The sequence below is a fragment of the Bos indicus x Bos taurus genome, chromosome 4 (assembly GCF_003369695.1).
Source record: "Bos indicus x Bos taurus breed Angus x Brahman F1 hybrid chromosome 4, Bos_hybrid_MaternalHap_v2.0, whole genome shotgun sequence".
NCBI classification, from domain to species: Eukaryota; Metazoa; Chordata; class Mammalia; order Artiodactyla; family Bovidae; genus Bos; species Bos indicus x Bos taurus.
The window spans coordinates 42,576,278-42,598,144 of NC_040079.1; the positions used below are offsets into that span (position 1 = coordinate 42,576,278).

The window sequence follows — 21,867 nt, forward strand, 5'->3', positions numbered from 1 at the left end:
GTGGGTTATGAGTTAACCCTTGTAGAACTGGGTGGTGAATGACACTTTTCTTTGTTCACACATCTATGATTTTTTTGGTCTGTTTCAGAGTCTCTCACAACTTTTCCTTGTAGAGGCTTGAATTATTAAATCATCCCTTACTTCTTTTTTTTAATATTTATTTTTATTTATTTGGTTGCACCGGGTCTTCGTTGCAGCATGCTGTATCTTTAGTTGGGGCATCTGGGCTCTAGTTCCCTGACAAGGGATCAAACCCAGGCCCCATATATTGGGAGCACTGAGTCTTAGCCACTAGATTACCAGGGAAGTCCCCATCCCCCACTTCTTGAAATCAGTTTGATGAAAAAGCAGAACGCATGAGCTAGACTCATAACACCCGCTTGATCTTATTCACCCATCTTCACAGCAAGCATGCTGGGAGGGACAGTTTGCTTGCTCCCTGATGAAGATTCAAGCAGTGCCACAACTTCTGTGATCACAAATAAGCAATAGAAAGCACCATTGATAACTTTATATCTAAAGTCTCAATGTAGGAATTAAACTTGCCAAGTCCCAGGTAAACATCAAAATTGAACACCTCTCGGGTGAGTTGCTGTTCGTTGTTTGCCTTCTGGAGGGACTGTGGTCAGCTCTCCCTTCTCCCTCACCTCCTCCCACCTCCCCAACCTGTAGTGGGGGCGGGGTACTGCATTGGGGCTTGGAGGTGGGAAGGAGTCAGGCGAAGAAGGATTTCCTGTGTTCTAGGTCTTGCCCTCCCCTCTGCACCCTCCTGCCCTCTCCCCTCCCCCTCTCTGCTGCTGACACTCTGGAGGTTGCCCTGCTGTCCCTCCTGTTCCTATGATGAGGATGGGTGCCCCCAGCTCCTGGTTTCTGCAGGTGAGGTGGGGGACGAACACACACAATTCCCTCCAGAGAAACCTTCTCCTCTCTCCAGCAGCCTCATCTTTTCATCCGGAGGCATGAGGCCAGTTTCAGAGTACTTCCCTTAGCACCTGTGTGTGCTCCAGCACCTCCGTTGGTGTCAGGGCGCCTCACTTGTGTTTTCACATGGGCCCCTCACACCACATGCGTGTGCAGAGAGGCCCGCCTGAGCCTGGGTGCAAAGATGGGGGCTGTGAGGGGGAGAGGGTTCCCAAGAGGGCAGAGTCCCTGGGCTGTTGGCAGATGTTTGCTGAGCAGAGAAACCTCATGTAGCTCATTCTGGGCCTGGTGGAGATGGGCATAAAGGCCCCCATTTCCTCTCCTAGAGGAGTGGCCTTGGGTGCCATGCCCACCCTCGCAGGCCTCAGTGTCCTCATCTGTAACCTGGGCACAACAGGGTTCATAGGTCACAGGGCAGTGTGGGGTGCATGCAGGGGGCTGTCAAGGGCCAGGCTGGTTGTCACAGCAATCTCTGCATCGGCCCTTCAGCTCACCTAGGCACCCCCACCCCATCTGCCACAGACAGGCCACCACTGAGATCTAATTCGGAAATAGCGTTTATTGAGGTGTTCCCACAGGCCTGGCCCTAAGTCCCAGTCGCTGGCACCTCGGGCTCACTCCTCCTTCTCGTCCCCATGGGTGATGATGTAGCACAGGGACTTATAGTCGATGTTCCCTGCCAGGTCCATGGGTGTCAGGGCGAACATTTGCTCCACCTGCGGAGGTGCTGGTCAGAGTGATCTGATGGAGGCCTGTGACCTTCGCCCTGCCCCTGGGGCCATGCACTGCCCCTCAGCTTTTCAGGCGGAGGTTGGAGCAGGAGTGAGGGGTGCGGTGGGTCACAGGGCCCACCCTGCCCACAGAGCCGCCCTCCCTCCGGTGTTGCTAAGATGCTGTTGTTCAGATGCTAAGGTTGACTGCGCTCTCACCCCTGGACCTCTGCACACAGAGCTCGTACACCTCCTCTGACTCCAGGTCCTTCACCCTCCAGATTCCAACAGATGCAGCACCTCCTCCAGTAAGCTGGGCTCTAAGCCCACAAGGGCAGTGGGTCACTGAGGCCCCCCCCGCTGGACCCTGTGGGGTGGAGCCCTGTGAAGGGGCCCAGGAGGGATGATTGAAGGAGCCCGGAATCCTCACCTCAGCTGGAGAGAACTTGTCTGCCTGGGTCAGGAGAAGCTGCCTGAACCTGAGGGAATAAGTGGGGAGCAGTGGGGAGAGCCTGGTGGGGCTGGCTGCACGGGCAGGGGATGGAGGCTCTCACAGCCTAGATGGTCAGCTCCCCCCAAAAGCAGAGAGGACCCCAAAGGACAGGTGGCCACCCTCACAAGGGGACCGACCCCCTCCCTCCCTGCTTCTGGCACAGTGCCCCCAGCCACTCACTCCATTGTCCCACTTACTCATCCTTGTTCACCACGCCTTTACCACTGGGGTCAAAGAGGCGGAAGGCGCTCAGGATGGCCTCTTCAGGGTCTGTCCCTGGGAGGCCAAGGGAGCCAGGTGAGCACCCACACCGCCAGCTTCCCAGCCCCACCGAGGAGGAACCCAGAGTGCGGGAGGGAACCTTCCAGATCACAGAGAGCCGGGAGGGTGCCTGATACAAAGTGCTCCTTTGGGCTCAGAGACGCTGGGATCAGCTGTCTTTCTGAAATGCTGGGCTTGGCCAGGAGGCTGGGATTGGGGATTTGGGAGTGAATGCAAAGGCATACTTCCCAGCCCTGAGGCTTGGGGTGATAGGTGCTCATGGAATGCAGAGATGGGCCCCACATCCTCTGGGTGGGCAAGGGCCAGATGGGGTCTGGACTGGCTCTGGGTGGGATTCAGGCCGGGTCCAGGTGGAGTGCACACTTGCTGCCCAGCCAGGGACTCCAGACCTGCCCCTGGCTCACCATTGAGCTTCTCCCCAAACAGTGTGAGGAAGACAGTGAAGTTGATGGGCCCCTTCCCTTCCTGCAGCATGGCATCCAGCTCCTCTTCTGGAACATTCACCTTCCCTGTGGGGGTGTTAGATGGACACAGGGCCCTTGAGTGTCCCTGAGTAGGGCTGGGCTGCCCCTCCCCTATCCTAGCCACCAAGGGTAGAGAACGCTCACTGGGTGGGGGAAGTGAAGTGGAAGGAATGTGTTCTAGGGGTGGGTGGGTGGTGTGAGCCAGGACAGGAGTACAGGCCGGGCCAGGCAGCAGCTCTGAGCCGGGTCGCTGGTGTGAGAGGGGCTGGGCCAGGCAGGAGACGGGTGCCCTCACCGAGCTGGGAGTAGGTCTCTCTAAGGTCCGACTTGCAGATGATGCCGTCACGGTTCTGGTCGATGCAGCTGAAGGCCTGTGAGGTGGAGGGGCCACAGTCTCCAGCGGGAGCAGCCCACACCCCAGGCAAGGCAGGAGGTGAGGGGGTCCTGGGTGCTGGGAGGAGCAAGGACAGGGGCCAAGACCCCTGATCTACGGGGAAGAAGGGATGTACTGGGGGCATGGTCCCCAGATGGGGCCCAGGCTAGTGGGAGTGGGGCACTCACTTCCTTGAACTCCTGGATCTGGGCTTGCTCGAACATGGAAAAGACGTTGGAAGAGCCTCGCTGGGCCTGCTTGGTGGCCGCAGCCTTGCCCCGGGTCCCTGCCTTCCTGCTGGCCTGCAACACCACAGGTGGGGATGGGTCCTCTCCCCAGCTCCCCAAAAACTCCCTGCCATGGACAACCCCAGAACATTCCCAGGAGACCCGGGGCCCAGGGTCCTGCTTCTCTCCCTGGAGACCATCTCTCTGGGCCCAGCACAGGCACAGAAGTACTGGCTCCACACCCCCAGCCCAGAGGACAGCACCTTGGAGGCTGCCGACCTGGAGTCCCCCACTTGCCACTCACCATCCTCTCTCTGCAGCGGCCTGGTTGTCTCCAGGGGCCCACAGCCCCCTTTATGTCTCAGCCTTATCACCTGGAATGCCAAATAAGGACAGGAGGAGAGGATAGGCCCAAACTTGGCAGCCTCTGCTTGGGCTGGGGGAAGACAGGGCCCCTGAGCAGATTCCAGCCACATTCCCAGCGACCTTCAGGCCCCCGACAGACGTGTGACATGCAGTGTCTGCCCGTCTTGGCACTGTGAAATGCACTGCCTCCTGAGAGCAGAGCAGGCTTGCAGCTCTCGCCACTCCAGGGCTGAATGAGGGGCCCCTGTTACCCTCACAAGACTGTCCTTCTGCAGTTCCAGCCCAGGCCACAGGGACAGCTGGGGTGGGGCTGGCCTGAGGCCTCCATTGGGCTTGGGAAGGCAGTCAGAGGCTCTGAGGATGGTCTCTGGTCTGAGACCCCTGCAGGGATTCCCCGAGGTGAGGATATTTGGCCCTGGCCTCTCGACCCTCTGACCAGGGGGCAAAAGGCAGCCCTGAGCTGATGGCTACCCCAACCAGAACTTGCATGTGATGCTGCTGGAGCATGGAGCACTGCCTGGACCCCAAGCATCCCCTGTGACCCCCATGGAAGTGGGTCCCAAGCCCTTCTTGTGGAGCTCCACTACAGAGTGAGGGGCCTGGGCGTCCTCCACTGTGCCAGAGCAGCAGCCTCTCAGCTGCCTGTGGGCCCAGGGCAGAGAGGGGCTGGGGGGCTGGAGACCTGCCAGAGCAGGAAGAGTGGGCAGTTGGCGGCTCCCCTGAACCCAGAACAGGAGAGGGCCCATGGCTGTCCCTCTGCCCACTGAGGCGAGGATGCAGGGAGGCCAGCCAGGAGATCAGGGTTCTCGTCCATCAGACCCAAGGTCTCTTTTGTGTAACAAGTATCTTTTACACCACTTTTACTCTCCTGAAATGAAATTCATAGGCTATACCTATAACCTACCTCCATAGAGAATTTTAAACAATCAATACAGGGCCCTGAATCACAACATAAAGGACAACTAGAAAATAATTTATGGTAACATGAGATCCAACAGGTGAATGCTGGGACATGAGTACATTAGTACTGATAATGGAGTCATCAAAGGCTTGCACAGACTTCCAATGCATAATTTAGACTTGAGAGAACGAAAAAGATCAGAAGTAATTCCACATGTGGCATACCATAAATTGGGACAGCATCTCAAGGAGGGCATGAAAACTCAAAATCACAACTTTGGGTGAAGTACTGAATGAAACAACATAGTCATTCCAGATTTGCTGGTTTCTCTCATTGAAAAGTGAGTGTAATACACACTACGCATGTGTGCTCAGTCACTTCAGTCGTGTCCGACTGTGTGATCCTATGGACTGTAGACCACCAGGCCCCTCTGTCCACGGGACTCTCCAAGCAAGAAAACTGCAGTGGGTTGCCATGCCCTCCTTCATCGGATCTTCCTGACCCAGGGATTGAACCCATGTCTCCTGCATTGCAGGTGAATTTTTTTAACCACTGAGCCACAGGGGAAGCCCTACTATGTATAAGATAATCAACAAAGACCTACTATATAGCAAAGGGAACTCTACTCAGGATTCTGTAATAACTGAGAGGGGAAAATAATCTGAAAAAGAATGGATATATGCATAACTGAACCACTTTTCTGTATACCTAAAACTAACACAACATTGTAAATCAACGACGTGCTAAGTCTCTTTAGTCATGTCCAACTACTCCAACATAAAATAAAAATTAAATTAAAAAAGATAACAACATCCCAAAACCTGAAAAAAAAGTGAGTGTATGTTGCTGCTACTGCTGCTGCTAAGTCGCTTCAGTCATGTCCGACTATGTGCAAGCCCATAGACGGCAGCCCACCAGGCTCCCCCATCCCTGAGATTCTCCAGGCAAGAACACTGGGGTGGGTTGCCATTTCCTTCTCCAATGCATGAACGTGAAAAGTGAAAGTGAAGTCGCTCAGTTGTGTCCGACCCTCATCGACCCCATGGACTGCAGCCTTCCAAGCTCTTCTGTCCATGGGATTTACCAGGCAAGAGTACTGGAGTGGGGTGCCATTGCCTTCTCTGGAGTGTATGTTAAAATCTTACAAATACATGTTCATATGTAACTGGGTTTGTGTGTAAGAAGGTCTTAGCCCTGAGCCTTGGCTGATGTGAAACAGGCATTTCTTTTAGGAGTAAACTTGAAAGGATCACAGAAATCATGTGACTTCTTTTAAAAAAAATATTTATTTGGCTGCACTGGGTCTTAACTGCAGCCCACAGGATCTTCTGTTGCAGCATGAAAACTTTTAGATGTGGCATGGGGGATCTAGTTCCCAGACCAGGGATGGAACCCGGGCCCCCTTCACTGGGAGTGCGGAGTCTTAGCCACTGGACCACCAGAGAAGTCCCCACGTGACTTCTTGTAATTCTGTCTCCAACATCTTCCATCACTGTCACAACCTAAGTGGCTCCAGGGACTCCCTGCTGAGACCGATCTGCAGCAGGACCAGTCCCCAGAGATCAGCCTTGTTCCCCCTTCTTAGAGTAGCCCCACTCCCTCCAGGATTTCACCTGGAAGCTCTCAGAGACCTCAGAGCTGCTGAGTGATTACAGACAGGTGGAACCACACCCTGAATCCCACAGGCTGGTGGGCAGAGGCCTGGTCAAGTCCAGGACCCCTGACCACACCCCCGCACACCATGCGATGCCATTCCTGTTCCTTCAGCCTTGTGTGTTACTCTTCATAGTCCCCAACATGGCTCACCAGAGAGGATGGCAAATTTCAAGACACACCTTGGCCTGCAGAGTGTCTGTGTGCACAGGATCATGTCTGTATGTATGCTGTCCCACAGTCTCATACACAGAGCTCAAAGAACAGTGGACAAGGTCATGTTCTAAACTTTTAAAACTTTTAATTAAAAAAAAAAAAAACCCCACACAGTTCCAGGTTGGGCATGGATATGCTGGTGTGGTACATGGAAGTCTGCTAAGAAGAAAGAGGCCTAGCTTGTCCCTTGGGGTGTGTGCTGTGTGCTGCTGGGCTTTCTGAGTGCCCAGGGCCATGGGAGCCAGGGACTCGATCCCAGAGATGTTCCCAGGCCTGTCTGTGGGTGGGGGGACTCCTCCTTTTCCTGGGCCCCTCTGGGCAGAGGCTTTGGGGACTCTGTCTCCTGCATTTCCTGTGAGGGTCCATCCCAGAACAACAGACCACTCAGGGATGGCAGGATGGGAGGGAAAAGGCTGCCATCTCCAGGCCTCGGGGTACCCACAGGCTCTACTGTGGAGCTTGTCCCTTCCATTTCCCGGGCCTGAGTGATCAGCAGCTCCCCGGGGCCCCTGTGGAATCCAGGTCTAGGTCTGGCCAGGTGATGAGGGCTGCCTCCCCATGCAGGCTGAGCTCATGGGGAAGCCAGGCCATAGTAGGGTCCAGAGGGCACCCCCTTCTCAGAGCCAGGGTTGAGCCAGGCTGAAAGCTCCAAGAGACAAGCAGTGCAGAAATGCAACAAAATCCTGAGTGAATAACTCCCTTCTGGGTCCTTGATTCCAGCAAAAAAGGCGAGGTACTTTGAGGGTTCTCCATTCCTGTTCATTTCTGCTCCCGACCCAGTCAGGGCCCTAGGGCTATCTCACCAACTGACCCTGAGAGAAAAAGCCTGCCTGGGCCCTCGGCAACCTCTCCAGAGGCTTTCCCCCATCTTCTGGAGGTGACAGCTGGGATGGGAGGCATCCAAGGTCCTCAGAAGGAGAAGCCTCTCGATTGGGCCAGGTTGGGGGGACTTGTAAGGAGAGTGTCCCCTGGAGCCCAGGTCCAGTAGCCGGCCACAGCTTCCTTCCTGCCTTGCAGCCTTTCTTCTTACTGGCCCAGCATGCAGGCCTTCTTACAGGCCACCGCGGAGATCAAGGCCGCGCCCCGGCCGCTGCCCTCCTCCGACTCAATGAAGGTGATTTCACAGCTGGGCGTCAGCCTGCGCACGATGGCGTGGAACCGCTCCTTGAAGCTGCGTAGAGGGGAAGCTTGGCTGCCGGTACCGCGCTGAATGCACGGCAGGGGGTAAAACAAGGGAACCCTCCTCCTGTGTCTGGGGGCCAAGGGAGTTCGGAGAGTTTAAGAGTTCTCGGGACCTCGGAGAGCTTCCCTCTCTGAGTATCATAGATGGAGACCAACGCCCGGGTTCTCCCCTAAGGATGCAAACTCACAAGGGGCAGGCTGGACCAGGGTTGGACCGGCAGAAGGCCGCGCGGGCTCACCTAGGGTGCAGCTTGTACACGGAGCCGTCCACGCCCACGGTGATGCGCATCACGTCCTCGCTGCGGCTTTCGCGCATCCGGTTGATGACGCCCGCCAGTCCCGCGGCGCACATGTGCGCGGCGCGCGTGGACACGCTCTCGCAGGCTCGGCGCACGATGTCACAGTCAGTGGCCGAGGGTCGCAGCCCTAGAGTGCTCAGGATATTGTAGATCTGCTTGCGGTCACCGGAATCGCTGCGGGGAGGGGATGAGAGGACATTGCGGGAGGGTCTCTTGGTCTGGGACCAGCCGGATCCCCACCGCGGAGGTCTCTGCCCCTTCCCCTGCCCACTTCTCCCAGGCAGAGAGCGTGGGTCTACGAGTCCCGAGGGGAGCGGGTCTGACTCCGCCAGGGACCAGCAGTAATTTGGTCATTACTCGTCTCTCTAAGCCCAGGGTCTCCGCCCTAAAGTGGACAACTGCCGCGCCTCTGGACTGTTGTGTGGATGAAATGAGACTAGGCCCCCGGCGGGTGGGGGAGCCTCAGAGGGGAGGTGTGGTCTCCGTCGATTGTCCTGAGGGAAGTTCCTTCGGGAGCCGGAAGCCACACCCGCCCCCGGTGCCCCATCCCTGGACCTTAGCCGGTGCTGAGCCCCTACGCCCTGCGCCTTGCCCTCAGAGCTCGGCTCCCCGCACACGTCCCAGGACCCCACCGCTACCCTGGGACCCAGATTCGTGTCCCGGCCCCGCCCTCTGCCCCCTGAGCTCCGCCCAGGTCCGGCCCACACTTGGAGCCCCGCCCCCCCGACTTCTGCGTCAGGGTCCTGGAACCTCTGCGTGCACACTGCCGCCCGTACCCTACCCCTATCCCCTGAGCGCCCCGCGTACCTCTCCACCTGAGACACGAAGCGTGTCTCGAAGGCGCCGCGCGTGCGCAGCTGCTCCGAGGCCTCTCCGTGGAAGAGCAGATTCTCGTCCACAAGCTTCAGCAGCACAAGCCGCACCAGCTCGCCCATGTACTTGCCACCGATGAGTTTCTCGTACCTGGGCAGAGGAGGACAGCCGAGTCATTCCCCGCAGGGAGGTCCCCACGAGCAGACGGAGATCGGCCACCGCCCCATCACAGCCAAAAGGAGGCCATGTGGGACGCTGTGACACTGGGTTCAAGCCCATTTCGGCATTAATCCACCTGGGCTTTTGGGGCCTTGGGAGAACGCTCCATGGTGGGGCCACAGTTCAGTCCCTCTAAGACCTTCCTCCCGAAGGACCCTGAGCTGAGCCCACTTCGATCTCCCCGCATTTATGTGATAGGAGCTCTTCTCATCACCCAGAGACAGTTGGGGAAGCTCAGGCTCAGAGGGGCTAGTGGCCAGCCTGGAGCAGGCCTCTGCCCACTTGCTAGGGCTCCTAGGGTCCCTGTGCGCCTAGAATCCACCGAGTTGGCACATCAGCCCTAGAGTCTGTAGGCCTCCAGTGTTTTCCTCTTTTATTGAATACTACCGACCTCCCCGAGGTTTAGGAGAGCCAGAGAAGAAGCTCAGGTGCCTGGTGCAGAGTAGGCAGTTGATAAAGGAAAGCCCTGACAAGCTCTGAACCTGCAACATCCTCCAGGTTACTCCAATTCATTCTGGTAACTTGTTCAGAGCCATACTTTGGGGATCTCTTGATTAAGCCCAGTCAGCCTTGCTGGGGGCTTCTCAGTCTTCCTATGCCAGCGGTCACCTGCTGGAACGGGGGAAGTCCCTGCTCATCTGTCCATAGGCCCTCTTTTTAAAGACTAATCTTGGCATCTCTCATTATTTCCGGTTCACAGAGGGGCACACGTGTCTGAGCTGAAGAAAGAAACGAGCCAGCTTATGAAGAGATTGTCAGTTTGCTTTTCCCCAGAACTGTTTAAAAACAAGCCCATTATCTGCGGGCCGGCCCCATCTGCCGCATGGTCGGGGGAGGGGCGGTCCTTACAGCTGCTGGCCGGGGTTCAGGGAGTTCTCATCCACCACACGGTCGTACTCCAGCAGGAACTCGTCCAGCTCGCCTGAGTCCCCGAAGGCGCCCCACTCGGTGTTGACACACATGCGGCCCTCGTCCCCTTCCACCAGCTCCACGTTCTGCATCTCCTCCATGTAGCAAGCGTTGCAGCCCGTGCCTATGGGAAGTGGCATCGTCGGATCCCACCTGGGATGCCAGCTGTCCTGGGTGCATCGCCCCTGCAGGAAGCCCTGTGTGGCCCTGTCTTCCCAGCTTCTTTGAGCCCTCAACCCTCACCACTCCCTCCATCTCCCTGCAGCAAAGGAAAACCAGCTCTCCCAGGAGCTGGAAGGTCTGGGTTTGCTGTGTGACCTCAGGTAGATAAACCCACCTCCCTGGGTGGTTCTTCTTCCCCAAAAGGGGTTGGTAACACCTACTCCCCCTGTTACCTGGAGTTGAGAGAAGTGAGGGAAAGAATATATGTTAAAGTGCTTTGCCAATTACAGATGGGTGTGGAATGTTATGATTTTGTCTTGTCTGTGCATCCCTCTTGTTTTCTGGCACTTTCTAAACATTTATTTGAACTCTGTCTCAGCTTCTGTTCTTTTTTGAGGGGGGCCACCCAGAGGTCGGGCTTCCCAGGTGGCTCAGTGGTAAAGAATCCATCTGCCAATGCAGGAGATGCAGGAAGTGTGGGTCCAGTTCCTGGGTTGGGAGGATCCCTTGGAAGAGGAAATAGCAACCCACTCCAGTATTTTTGCCTGGAGAATTCCATGGACAGAGGCACCTGGCAGGCTACGGTCCATAGTGTCGCACAACTAAGAGGATGAGCACGCACGCACACACCCAGTGGTGACTGAGGCAGCGTGTGGGCTCTTGGGAGCAGCACACAGGTCACTGAAGGTGGGCCTGGCCATGGAATTTATAATCTGCAGGGTCCCATGCAAAGTGAAAACATGGAGTCCTTTGTTCATAAATTGAGTTTCAAAATAGTGATAGCAGAGCATCAATCTGAACATGACTGCACACCCCTCAAGCTGTGAGGGACAGCCACTCAGTCATACCAACCTCATACCAGCAGTGGAGCTGCCTGGGATCCAGGCCCAGTGATGCTGGGCCTTCCAAGATTTTGTGGGGAAAAAAATACAGAAATCCAGACTTTGACGTGATTTCTCCCAATTTTTAGGTGTTGGTAATTATCATAAACATGTGTTTAACCGCAGAGCAGAGACACCAAGACTGTTGCAGGACGAATGTGATCACTGGCTACTCTACCATCTCTGCTCCAGAGGCAAACCTGAGGCCATCGGCCACAGAGCCCAGGTGGAGGTGTGCTGGGGAACTGACCCAGGCAGTTCTCTCTCCTCTCAGGGACGAGAGAACCAGGGCCCCTGGGGCTTCTGTTTAGGGGTGGACTTAACTTTCAGCTGGAAGGTGAGGGTGGAAGGAAGAAAAGTGAGAAACTAGAGGAGAGGCAGAGTCGACCAGGCTGCCCCTTGGGACATGTTCATACAGTTGCAGAGAGATGGTAAGAACATGAATACAGAACCCCTCAGGGCTGACTCTGAAGGGGCCATGGAAGCAAACAAACTTAACGCTGCCTTTCTGGGTAACCAGGGCTCAGAGAGTCCAGGGAAATACCCACACGCCTGTGTGTTCACGCATTGCAGTAAACATTGTAAAGGCCTTGGGAACTTCTGGGAAAGCCCCATGGTTGGTGGGAAGAGCCCACTGGGGCCCACATTGTCCCCTTTCCTGGTACCTGCCTTCATTTCCGGCAGGGTGGCCGGCTGCCCTGGGGTGCGGTAAGACTGTCCAGGAAGGGATGACGCCACCCAGGTTTATCCTCTTCCACTTGGACAAATCTGTCCAGGTTGGTCAATTTACCACATGAGGTGATTTAATTAAATCCTGACGGGCCAGGTGGACATGCATGCAGCTGGTGTGCCATCTGAGGCAGTGACTTGTGAGTGTTGAAATGCTTCCTACCAATAAATAGCACGTGCATTTGGGACACCCATGCTGCTCACAAGACCACCCTGGGCTCCAGCACCTTGGGTGGCCGTGACTGGAGCAGAGGCACTGTGTAGCCTGCTGTAGATGAGAAGCCTCAGCTCTGTCTTTGGGTGGCTAGGGCCCCTGGATCGGGCAGGGCGTGCATCCTTACCCACAATCATGCCAACCTCACACCGGCGGTCTTCATAGTAGCAGGAGATCATCGTGGCCACAGTGTCATTCACCATGGCCACCACGTCCATCTCAAAGTCCTGCCAAGAGGTGGAGAGACAGTGGTGACAAGGCTAGTTGGGGGTGGGGGTCTTAGCTTAGTGGGCTCCGAGCCGTTCCAGCCAGGCACAGGAGGCAGAGACCCCTTCCTGAGGGGACACCCAGCAGGCCCTCACTAGCATCCTGGCCTAAGGCGGGGGGAGGAGGGTCCAGGGCAGTCACAGGGGCAGGTGCAGGTGCCACTTACACCTCTCCGCTTGATGGCATCTCGCAGGAGCCCCACAATGTTGTTGCCTTCTGCTCCCGAGGCCTTGAAGCCCTTGGTCCAGTTGAGAAGGATGCCCTGAGGGGAGAGGAGGGTCTCAGTGACTGCTGGATGCTGGGGGTAGGTGTGAAGGTATGGGAACTAATTCGGACCACAGGGATGTGCACCCACTTTATTTATTTATTTTAAACTTTTGGCCACGCGGCTCAGCATGTGAGTTCTTAGTTCCCCAACCAGGAATCAAACCTATGCCTCCTGCATTGGAAGAATGGGATCCTAACCACTGGATCTCCAGAGAAGTACAATGTGCACCCACTTTAAAGCTGAGCAAACAGAGGCTCAAAGCAGCCATATAACTTTGAAAAGTGTTGGAGACAATTCTCTATCTATATCTCAAATTTCTGCAGAGCTAGGTTCCAGCCAGTTTAAGGATGCCTGTATAGTTAAGCCTAGAGTCATCATCCCTGAGTGAGGAGGAGGTCCAGAGGGGAACAGCCAATGTAAGTTCAGGGCTCCCCTCCTGTGTGCAGCTCTTGTGTGTGAAGGTCCCATCCAGCCCCAATGTCCAGTGGGGACTAGGGATTGGAAAACCAACATAAGATGTTGCTCCCACAGCTGCCTCTGCCAGGAGTACTGACTTTGGCTTTCTCTCTGACCCAGAGGTCTCATGTGTTATGTATAATTGTGTGTATGTATGTATGTATAATTCACACACACATGTATATACATTTGTATAATTAATGTGTGTAGATGAGTATGTATCATTTATCTGTGAATGTGTGTGTATATATATATATATATAATCACATGCGTATACACATGTAGGTATGATTGACATGTGTAAATATGCAGATGTAATTTACATGTGTATATGTACACATACTTGATGTGTATAATTTACATGTATATATGAATGTATAATTGACATGTGTAGATATATACAAATATATAACTGACCTGCGTGTGTATATATGTTTGTATAATATATTTATGTATAAAAATATGCATGTACAACTTATATGTTTATATATGTATATCCAGCATGAGTGCATGCATGTGTGTAATTTAAACACATGCAGTGCATGCATGTATAATTTATGTGCAAACACGTGATTCACATGCATAACTTATGCACATATATACACATAATTTACATGTGTCTGTGTGTGTGTATAATTTACATATATGTGTGTATGTGTGGAGGCATGAATAACTGACAGGCTAACTTACCTGCCAGAAGGCAGGGTAAAGCTGCAGCCCTGGGACATTGCCGCCTCCCCAACAGAAGGTACAGCGTAGTGATGACACGCTGGTGTGTTGGAGCCTGGCTGCCTGAGTTTGAACCTCAGTGCTGCCACTTCCCACTGTGGGCAAGTTGCTATGTCTCAGTTTCCTACTCTGTAATGGGGGTGTTATGCATACCTCATAGGGTTGCAAGGAGGCTTGAGGCAAATAGTAAGAATCAGCTAATATTATGATTATTTCCCAGAGTCTCACAGGAGGTAAGTGATGGAGCTTGTTTGAGTCCAAGGCTCTTTCCCAACGTGGGATGCTGCATTTGAAAGCAGCCCAGGGCAGAGTTCATGGGCCCTTTTCTCTGGGGTGCCTGTCCACCCATCCATCCACCTCCTCCCCTGCCCACCTCACACCTAGCCCCACCTTGTCAATGTCTTCATGCCTCACGGGAAAGGAGAAGGTGAAGCCCAAGGGCAGCTTCTTATGCTTCATCTGATGCTTATCCAGGAAGTCAGAGATGCACTCAGAGATGTAGTCAAAGAGCTGGAAGACAACACCAAGGTGGCCATCAGCTGCAGAAGGCCAGCCTTGTGCCAGGGTGCTTCTCAGCCCTTGCTGAACCATAGGCCCCTGGAAACATGGCCTCTGGACCTGACCTCAGTCCCCTGCTTCTTATCACCACTGCTTTTCGGGACTCAAGCAAGCCCTGTGCACAACCCCCATGCCAGAGTCCCACTGACAGCAGTCCTCAGGACAGGCAATGCCAGGACAATGGGGATGGTCCCCAGCGCAGCTGTGCTCTGCCAGTCTGGCCCTCCCAGCTGGACCCAGCAGCATCCAGCCTCAGACTTTGAACAGAGGTGTATCCCTGGCTATAACTATGGTTTCTAGCTTCAACACCCAAAGTGTTCTTTGCTGCCTCCCAAGTGTCCTGGCCACCCAACTCCTGGACCTGCAAGGACTGGCCACCACCCCACTCACATAGGCCTGTCCACAGAGCTGGGCGTTACTGAATGCCTGCTGATTGATTAAGCTCCCCAGTGGGTTCCAGGCCCAGGGAGGCAGCGACACTATCCTGCTTCCTGGATGCACGCCAGGTCCTGCAGCATTCCAAGGAAATTGGCTCTTAAAACCCTGTGCCTCAAGGAAATTGGCTCTGGCTCCATCCACCTCCCCTAGGGTTCATTCTACTTCTGTGGTCCTTCTTGAGTCCTCCCCATGGGCAGATATTATCATTGCAGTCATGCCCCCTGGCATCTATGTTGGTGGAGGGTGAGGGAATGCCACGTGGGAAGGAAGTAGAATGCATTCATGGACTGTGAGCCTGTTGGACCAGAGTGTTCTCTTGACTGCCCTACCATGTTTCTGACCCTTCTGGGAAACTGGGCAATGGTGCGACTTGCTGGGGCCATGCCCCACGGCCATCCACCTGGGCCTCTCAGCTGCTTCCCTTTCCTGTAGCAGGGGCCCCTGAAGTTGGGCCCACAGCCACCTGCCCTTGATGAACAGGTAGGCCCTAACACCAAGCCAAGCTCCAAGATCCTGGATGGTCTTGACCCTGGTCCCTGCACTCCCTCCCCCCGCCCAGCCCCTTGTTCCCTAGCCCAGGGTGCTCACCATCTCAGCAGTACCCGTCATGGCATCCTCGGGGATGGAGTACATCTGGTGCGTGGTCTTCACACTCCACTGTCCCGCCTCGCCTTCTCCCACCTTCACCAGCATCACCCGGAAGTTGGTGCCACCCAGGTCCAGGGAGAGGAAGTCCCCAACTTCTGCAGCCACAGACAGAAGTACATCAGTCTCATGGGCACCGCCTGGCAGGACCCCCGAGACTAGAGAAGAGGAGGTAAAGGCATGGTGGGGGCACCAGAGGGGCCCCTGGTACCGGACCCCAGAGTAAACTGTGGAAAGGGTCAAAGGTGAACTGGGTAAGTCAGCAGGAATTCCTTGCCTTGGACTGAACTCCCCCCAAGCCCAGAGCCCACCCGAAGATCTAGGAAAAATGTCCAGACTCAGGATTGGGCTGAGAGTCCCCCAAATGACTATAGGAAACCATTTTTCTACTTGTGAAATGAAAAAAACCAGTTTCTCTGAGGTCAGAATGAGCCTGAAGGCCCCAGGGCTGAGCCAACGGAGCCAAGAGTAAGAACAGGCCAGTGTCTGGGGCCCAGCACGCTGGGGCTGCTAGGGACAGTCAGGGCTGTTAAGAAGGGCCTAGGGAACTTCTCCCTGCTGGAGCTAGGGGACAGCTGCCTCTGGTTGAGGACCTGCTGGCTCCCATGTGGGTTCCATCCCAGCCCTGTCCTGGACCACGGTACCTGAGCCCTCTGGGGTGGAGCGCACATAGGTGGGCAGCATCTTCACACTGGCCTCCTTGTGGGTCTCCAGCCTCAGGCCTCGATCCATCTCCTTCTGCATCCGCCTCATCACCTTCTTCAAGTCCTCCTCCTGCAGCTGGAACTCTGCCAGGATCTGTTCCGCCTGCACAGGGAGGGGTGGAGAGCAGTTGGGTGGGAGAGGAGCTGTGCAGAGTTGGGGAGGGGGAACCTGCGGAGTGAGTATTTCTCACCCACACTGAGGGTCTCCTTTTGTCCCCTCACCCTGAGTCCAGGATGACCCATCATTTCAAACCACTGCAGTTAAAAGCAGTTGGAAAATTAAGACAGTGGAGTTCCAACACCCCTTCTAAACAAATGCAGCCTGGGGGTGGGGGGCAGAGGGCAGATGAGGCACCTGCTTTGTACCCCTGATCCAGGTCAGGGGAAGAGGGAGGTGCTAACCAGGAGAGTGGGTGAGACACAGGCTGGAAGAGCCTGTCTGGAGGGCGATGGGCAGCTGGCCATTATTGTCTAAAAGATCCAATCATTCTACCTCTAGGAGTTTATGCTAAGGGAGTAAATGGGCCAGTGGTGCAAATTTTCATTAAGTGTTAGTCAAGGCACCAGTTGGAGGTGACACCAGTTAGTTAGAGGTGTCTGTTGGACTAAAGCATGGTGTCCACAGCCTGGAAGTTGCTGAGGCCATTAGAGGGAGGAAGGGTCCCTATATATAAAAGATAGATTCAATGTCACCATTCCTGTGAGTATGGACAGCCTGGGCAAGGGTCTCCTCCCACACTCTTTGGAGGAGTGGCCGCTCACTCACCCCTTCGTGGTGGCACGAGGTTGGGTGTAAACACAGTACCCATGCCCATGAATCCCCAGAAAACAGAGACCCTGCTCTGACCTTGCATGTGGACAGTGGTATGGCAGCCCTTCCTTCTTTGCACAATAGCATGTATTCATGCAGAAAAGGCCATTTTTATTACCTGGATATTCGGACCAAAAAAGAAAGGGCAGATACTCGAATAAAAACCATGGATCCACTCTTCAAAAACCTCAGCCTCTTTTGTTGGCAGTTTACCATGTGAGCTTGGGGGTGGAGATGCTCTGAATTCCATAAGGAGACTACACAGCTATTTGCCCCTTCTTCCTCAGTTTTGATAGCCCACATTTTGTTGGGAGACTGGGGGGCAATCACCTTAAAGGAAGACAGCCCCTCACCAGGCTGAGGCAACTTCCCATGATTGGGCTAAGCCAAGCCCAGTTATCCTGTCCTGTTTTTGCTGGTGATTTGGTTTACAGTTGGGCATGTGGTCCAGTTCTGGCCAATGATGGGTGAAGGGAAGCCTGTTTTTAGCAGGAGGAAGGCCCTCTGGGGAAGGTCAGTGCCCTGCCAACTTTGTATACACAACTATATAAGAGTGTGATAACCGGCACTGTAGCAGCTATCCTGAGCCGTGAGGAGACAAGGCTGAAGAGAAAAGGCTATTAGCATATTATAGATGGCAGTGAAGAGAGGCAGAGTGAGCCGAGCCCTGATGACGTCACTGACATGCTGAGTCAGCCCTGGACCCACACACCTCCCTGTGCCGCTTGTGGAAGCAAGCACTCATCACTTAAGGCCATGGTTAGTCAGGTGTTTCATTTCCTGAAGCCCAAAGCATTCTTAATGGGTACAGATCCTTACTTAGGAGCCAGTTTTCTTACCAAGACCCCCTTGTTTAAAACTTAAACCCACGGAAGGTCACACAGGAATGGAGCTGACAAAGTCTACAACAAAGCACAGAGAATCAAACACCAATGTTTGCTAAGCTATTCCGCAGCTCTGGGCATGGGGTGGGGTGCACCTTGCCCCAAGGCTCTTCTCACAGGACACAGCCCTGGAGAGGCCCCCGTGCTCTGTGAAGCCATCCAGTCTGTCCTCAGAGGCCCACGCCTACAGCTTGGACCCCTCTCTCTCTCTCACACACACTTCCAAACATAAAACATGCCAAGAAGGAATAGTAACATTAACATTTGCTAAATCCTTGCAGTATGCCAGGCGCTGAGCTGAATATACTACACAAGCTTCCTCACATCCCTGGCACAAGGGGAGGTGTTAGCATCTGCTCACCTTTTAGATGGTAGCCACAGGCAGCCAACACACAGCATGGGTCCAACACCCAAGGCCAGGTACACAAGGGCTGCCTGGCATCTTTCCCCAAACAGGACTGTGCGACATCACCGGCTCTTTTCAAAAGCGATGCTAATCCTGCAGAGGTCCAGCCCTCGGGCCCCTCTGGGTTTCATCCCGTCTCCTTACTTCATGGCAGTCTGACCCATAGCCGTAAGCCTGGACCCATGAGGGGTTGTGACCCAATGGCTTCACTCTGTGTCCAGACCCATGTGGGCACATGTTTGGAAAGGGGCTGGAAGGTTCCGTGGTTGCAGACCAACACTGCAGGCCGCAGACTGACATGGGCCTCCAGCCGACCTCCCCTCTGGCCGTGGGGAGCATCCTCCAAGATAGGTACAAACCCCTTCCTTGAGTGAGTATCTGCAGGCACCACATTTAGTCACCCTGCAACCCTGAGAGGAGGTGCTCCTAACTGCACAGTCCCCTCAACTCTCAAGGCTGTGTGTCCAGGAGGGTATGGGTGGGGTTTAGGTCACAGGGAAGAGGTCTGCCTCAGAGACCCCCTGCGAACATCCCCAGGAGCAGGCGCTGTGCGCCAGATCCTGCCCAGGGTATCGCCTGCTTAATCCCCTGGGACCCAGGCATTTTATTACCCCTACTTCCTTTCCGAGGCCACAGATCTAGACAGCTCAGAGCTGGCTTTGAACCCGGGTGCTGGCTCTGAGCCCACCTCCCCTCCCCACTCCACTGGGATGCCCAGCCCTTCCCAGAGCCCAGGCTGGGTGTCCATGCACCCTGGCTTAAAGGTCTTGTTGAGCAGCCTAGGGACTGTGGGGAGTTGCCTGAGGAACCCCAAGAAGCCACCTGTCCCCCAGGTCACAGACAGAGCCTGTCCCCCACTCTCACCCCACAGCTGTACCCCTGCTTGTTCACCAAGAGGTCACAGGACACAGCATCAAGGCTCACAGCTACACCCGAATATTGTGTGTGTGTTGGGGGGTCTCCTGCCTGAGCAACTCTTCTATGCCCCAGGCAGGGTCACTGCCCCCATCTGGCAGTGCCATGGCCCCCAGGATCCCGGCTTCTGGTGTCCCGGCCCTCTGGCTCTCCTGGGTGCTCCCATCTTGGCTGTCCTGGGACTCTCAAGGCAGGTCTCGGGTTGGCAGGTTGGGGAACGGTTTCCCCAGGAGTATGTGGCAGCTGGCCCAGGATCACCCTCTGTGTGTACACAGCCATCCAGTGGCTGCAGCTGGACACACATGGGGCTCACACTGCCCTCCAGGGCAATGGATGGGCTCTAAAGCTCACAGGGTGTCCAGCATTTGCCCAGGGGTCCTATGCCCTGGCCCTCTGGGGCCCTCCCAGTGCTATGCTGGGATGGGAGGCACTCTCACACCTTCACCTGTCTCATCCGTCAAAAGGAAGCCCTGTAGCATGTCCTGCCTTCTTTCTTGAGCCAAGGAAGTGGGGTCCCAAAGTGCCGAGTACGGCATAAAGAGGGCAGTTGTACTCAACCAAGTTCCACAGACCCAGCCCCCATCATCTCTGCCCACCAACTTGGCCCTTCCTACTTTGCTTCCAACCTATACATCCAATGGCTTTGTCCAGACCTGTGGCCTTAAGGACTATATGCATACTGATGGCTGCACACTAGGAGGGGAGGTCCCACAGACCGAGAGGCATGGGTAGGGCTGGGGGAATCCACCTGGTCTTGGCATGTCAGGGTGTCTGTTAGTCAAGGAGAGATTGATGCCAAGGAGTGGTTGGATTTGTAAGGCCAGCGCACATCGGACAGTCTGGCACTGTCAGCCCAGGAGCAAGTCCCCAAGAAGACACTGTCCACGGAGAAACCCCTCCTAGAGAGGCTGGACAGTGGAGGGATCGGCTGCCACCTAGATTCTGTGCCTCCTTCCAGGGGGTCCAGCTCCTTCCCCACTTCTGCTGTCCCAGCCGTGGCCCCAGGGACCACTCACCTGGCTTTGCGGTGACCCTTACCAGGTTCAAAGCTGTCTGGGCCTGGCTCCTTGTGGCTTCCATCACCACTTCTCTGAGAGGCCAAGAGGTAGGTTTAGGGGGAGGTGGAGACTCTCCTTCCTGCTGAGGCACAGGGGTGGCCTGTAGCCTGGAAGTCAGGGGCCTACCTGTGCAGGTATGGGCCATGGAGGAAAGAGCTGCCCACTCAGGCTGCCCGGGCCTTCTGCAGAGAGCATTCAGCAGGCAGCTGCTAAGATACTCTGCCTACTGCTACAGGTCAGATAGGGCCAAAAGGGCAAAGGAGGCCTGCGTGGGGTCAGGAGTGACAAGGGCTATGGAGTGGTGGCCCATGCCTGCAGCCCGGGGTGGAGATCTGTTGCCCAAAGTTTCTGGAGAGGGAGCAGAACCACTCTATGTCCCCTTCAGTCCTTGGACGTCCAGGGTGGACAGTCTTCACGCTTTCCAGGTCAGGAAAGCACATTGAAGAGCTGGCAGGCTGGAAGGGGCTGCTGAGGGCCTGACCCTGTGCCAGATGAAGAACCTGAACCTGGTCTTGGTCTTGAACCACGGGGACCCCTGGCCAATTTTCCCCTGAGGTCTTTACTGCAGTTGGGAGGGGAGAGGCAGGCTGGTGGCAGGGAGGCCTGGCCTGAGGACCTGAGCAAGGAAGACTCCTTGTGAAACTGGGGTGCAGAGGGTGAGAGACCTCCTGAGACTCTCGGCTCCTCTCCTGAGCCCTCAAAGCCCTGCCATTTGCCCAATCAGGCTGGTGGGTTGAATGAGGGGTTGGGGGTGTGCCTAAGACATCATTTGGGTCATTGAGAGCCAGGCTCAGGCCTGGGCTGGGGCAGGGGTAGGGGCTGGGGGTGAGGGTTGATGGTTGTTGGGGGCTGGGGGTGGGGCCAGGAGGTGGGAAGGGGAGGGGTGGGCCAAGTGTGGGGGAGTAGATGGAGGCAGGGCACCACTCTGATGACTGGCCCCACCCTTACCTCAGGGCCATGCCCCCTCCTCCCTGACCAAGTAGAAAATGCTTGTTTTCATCAAAGGTCTTCAACTGTAAATCATCAAAACCTGCCTCAAAAGGTGGGGAAGGTCATTCTTTGGTTTGGGGTCTGCAAAGTCCAGGCCAGGGCTTGCTTTGAGAACCATCCCTCCTCCCCACTCCCAGCTCCCTGCCCGGGAGTGAACTTGTCTAGTGGGACCTGCCTGCAGCTGCCAAGCACTGCTAAAATTAGCAAGAGCTCACAGTGGGCCGGGTGGCTGGATAGAATGCCAGGCTCTCCAGCCAATGGCCAGTGTGGTCATCCCCAAGGAAGCTCTTGACATGATTGATCTCTTTCCCAAAATAGAGCAAAAAGGGCTTCACCAGACCCACATGTGACAGATCACTGTCCCACCAGACCCTGGCTCTGTGCCTCTGTCTTCACAGAGCAGGCATGACTCATCCCTGGGTTTGGAGTCCCCACACTGGCCTTCTGGACTGGCCAGACCAAGGAGCAGCTGCCCTTCTATTGGTCCAGGCTCACAGCACCTGAGAGGAGGATCAGAATCCCCCAGACCTGTCCTCTGGGAGGCTGGAGAGGACAGGGCTGGGCAGAGGTCAGTGGGTCCCTTTCTGGTTTGCTGGACTTCCGGGGCCCTCTCTGGCTTTCAATTTGACCAGTGAGCATCCTTCCCCAGACCCCTTTCCCGGGCCTCCTCCTTGCACCTGTGAGGGCAGGAAGGAAGGAGTCCAACACCCCCACTTGGCCACAC

At 55.3% G+C, this 21,867-nt stretch overlaps 2 protein-coding genes across 4 annotated transcripts in view; both read right to left on the reverse strand.

The window, feature by feature from the left end:
• Nucleotides 1-1,460: 1,460 nt before the first annotated feature.
• Nucleotides 1,461-3,869, reverse strand: MYL7 (myosin light chain 7). Of its 2 annotated transcripts, XM_027539230.1 has the most exons (7): nucleotides 3,775-3,869; nucleotides 3,432-3,545; nucleotides 3,166-3,241; nucleotides 2,811-2,915; nucleotides 2,322-2,400; nucleotides 2,062-2,110; nucleotides 1,461-1,637 (listed from the first exon to the last, which is right to left on the reverse strand). In XM_027539230.1, the coding sequence occupies exons 1-7, from the start codon at nucleotides 3,775-3,777 to the stop codon at nucleotides 1,536-1,538; spliced, it is 528 nt and encodes a 175-aa protein (XP_027395031.1). In that variant the 5' UTR covers nucleotides 3,778-3,869; the 3' UTR covers nucleotides 1,461-1,535. The 2 variants fall into 2 exon arrangements, with proteins under 2 accessions (XP_027395031.1, XP_027395030.1); XM_027539229.1 differs by having other exon boundaries at nucleotides 3,166-3,545; nucleotides 3,775-3,795.
• Nucleotides 3,870-6,666: 2,797 nt separating this feature from the next.
• GCK (glucokinase) overlaps nucleotides 6,667-21,867 on the reverse strand; it is a 36,118-nt gene continuing 20,917 nt past the window's right edge. The window contains exons 2-10 of one of the 2 annotated variants that reach the window (XM_027539231.1): nucleotides 16,020-16,182; nucleotides 15,319-15,473; nucleotides 14,125-14,244; nucleotides 12,448-12,543; nucleotides 12,142-12,241; nucleotides 9,969-10,152; nucleotides 8,895-9,050; nucleotides 8,028-8,261; nucleotides 6,667-7,777 (exon numbers count right to left, since the gene is read on the reverse strand). In XM_027539231.1, coding sequence (XP_027395032.1) covers nucleotides 7,633-7,777; nucleotides 8,028-8,261; nucleotides 8,895-9,050; nucleotides 9,969-10,152; nucleotides 12,142-12,241; nucleotides 12,448-12,543; nucleotides 14,125-14,244; nucleotides 15,319-15,473; nucleotides 16,020-16,182 — 1,353 coding nt within the window. In that variant the 3' untranslated portion in view covers nucleotides 6,667-7,632. Of the gene's footprint in view, nucleotides 7,778-8,027; nucleotides 8,262-8,444; nucleotides 8,757-8,894; nucleotides 9,051-9,968; nucleotides 10,153-12,141; nucleotides 12,242-12,447; nucleotides 12,544-14,124; nucleotides 14,245-15,318; nucleotides 15,474-16,019; nucleotides 16,183-21,867 lie in introns of those variants that run through there. The other variant, XM_027539232.1, reaches the window with a different exon arrangement.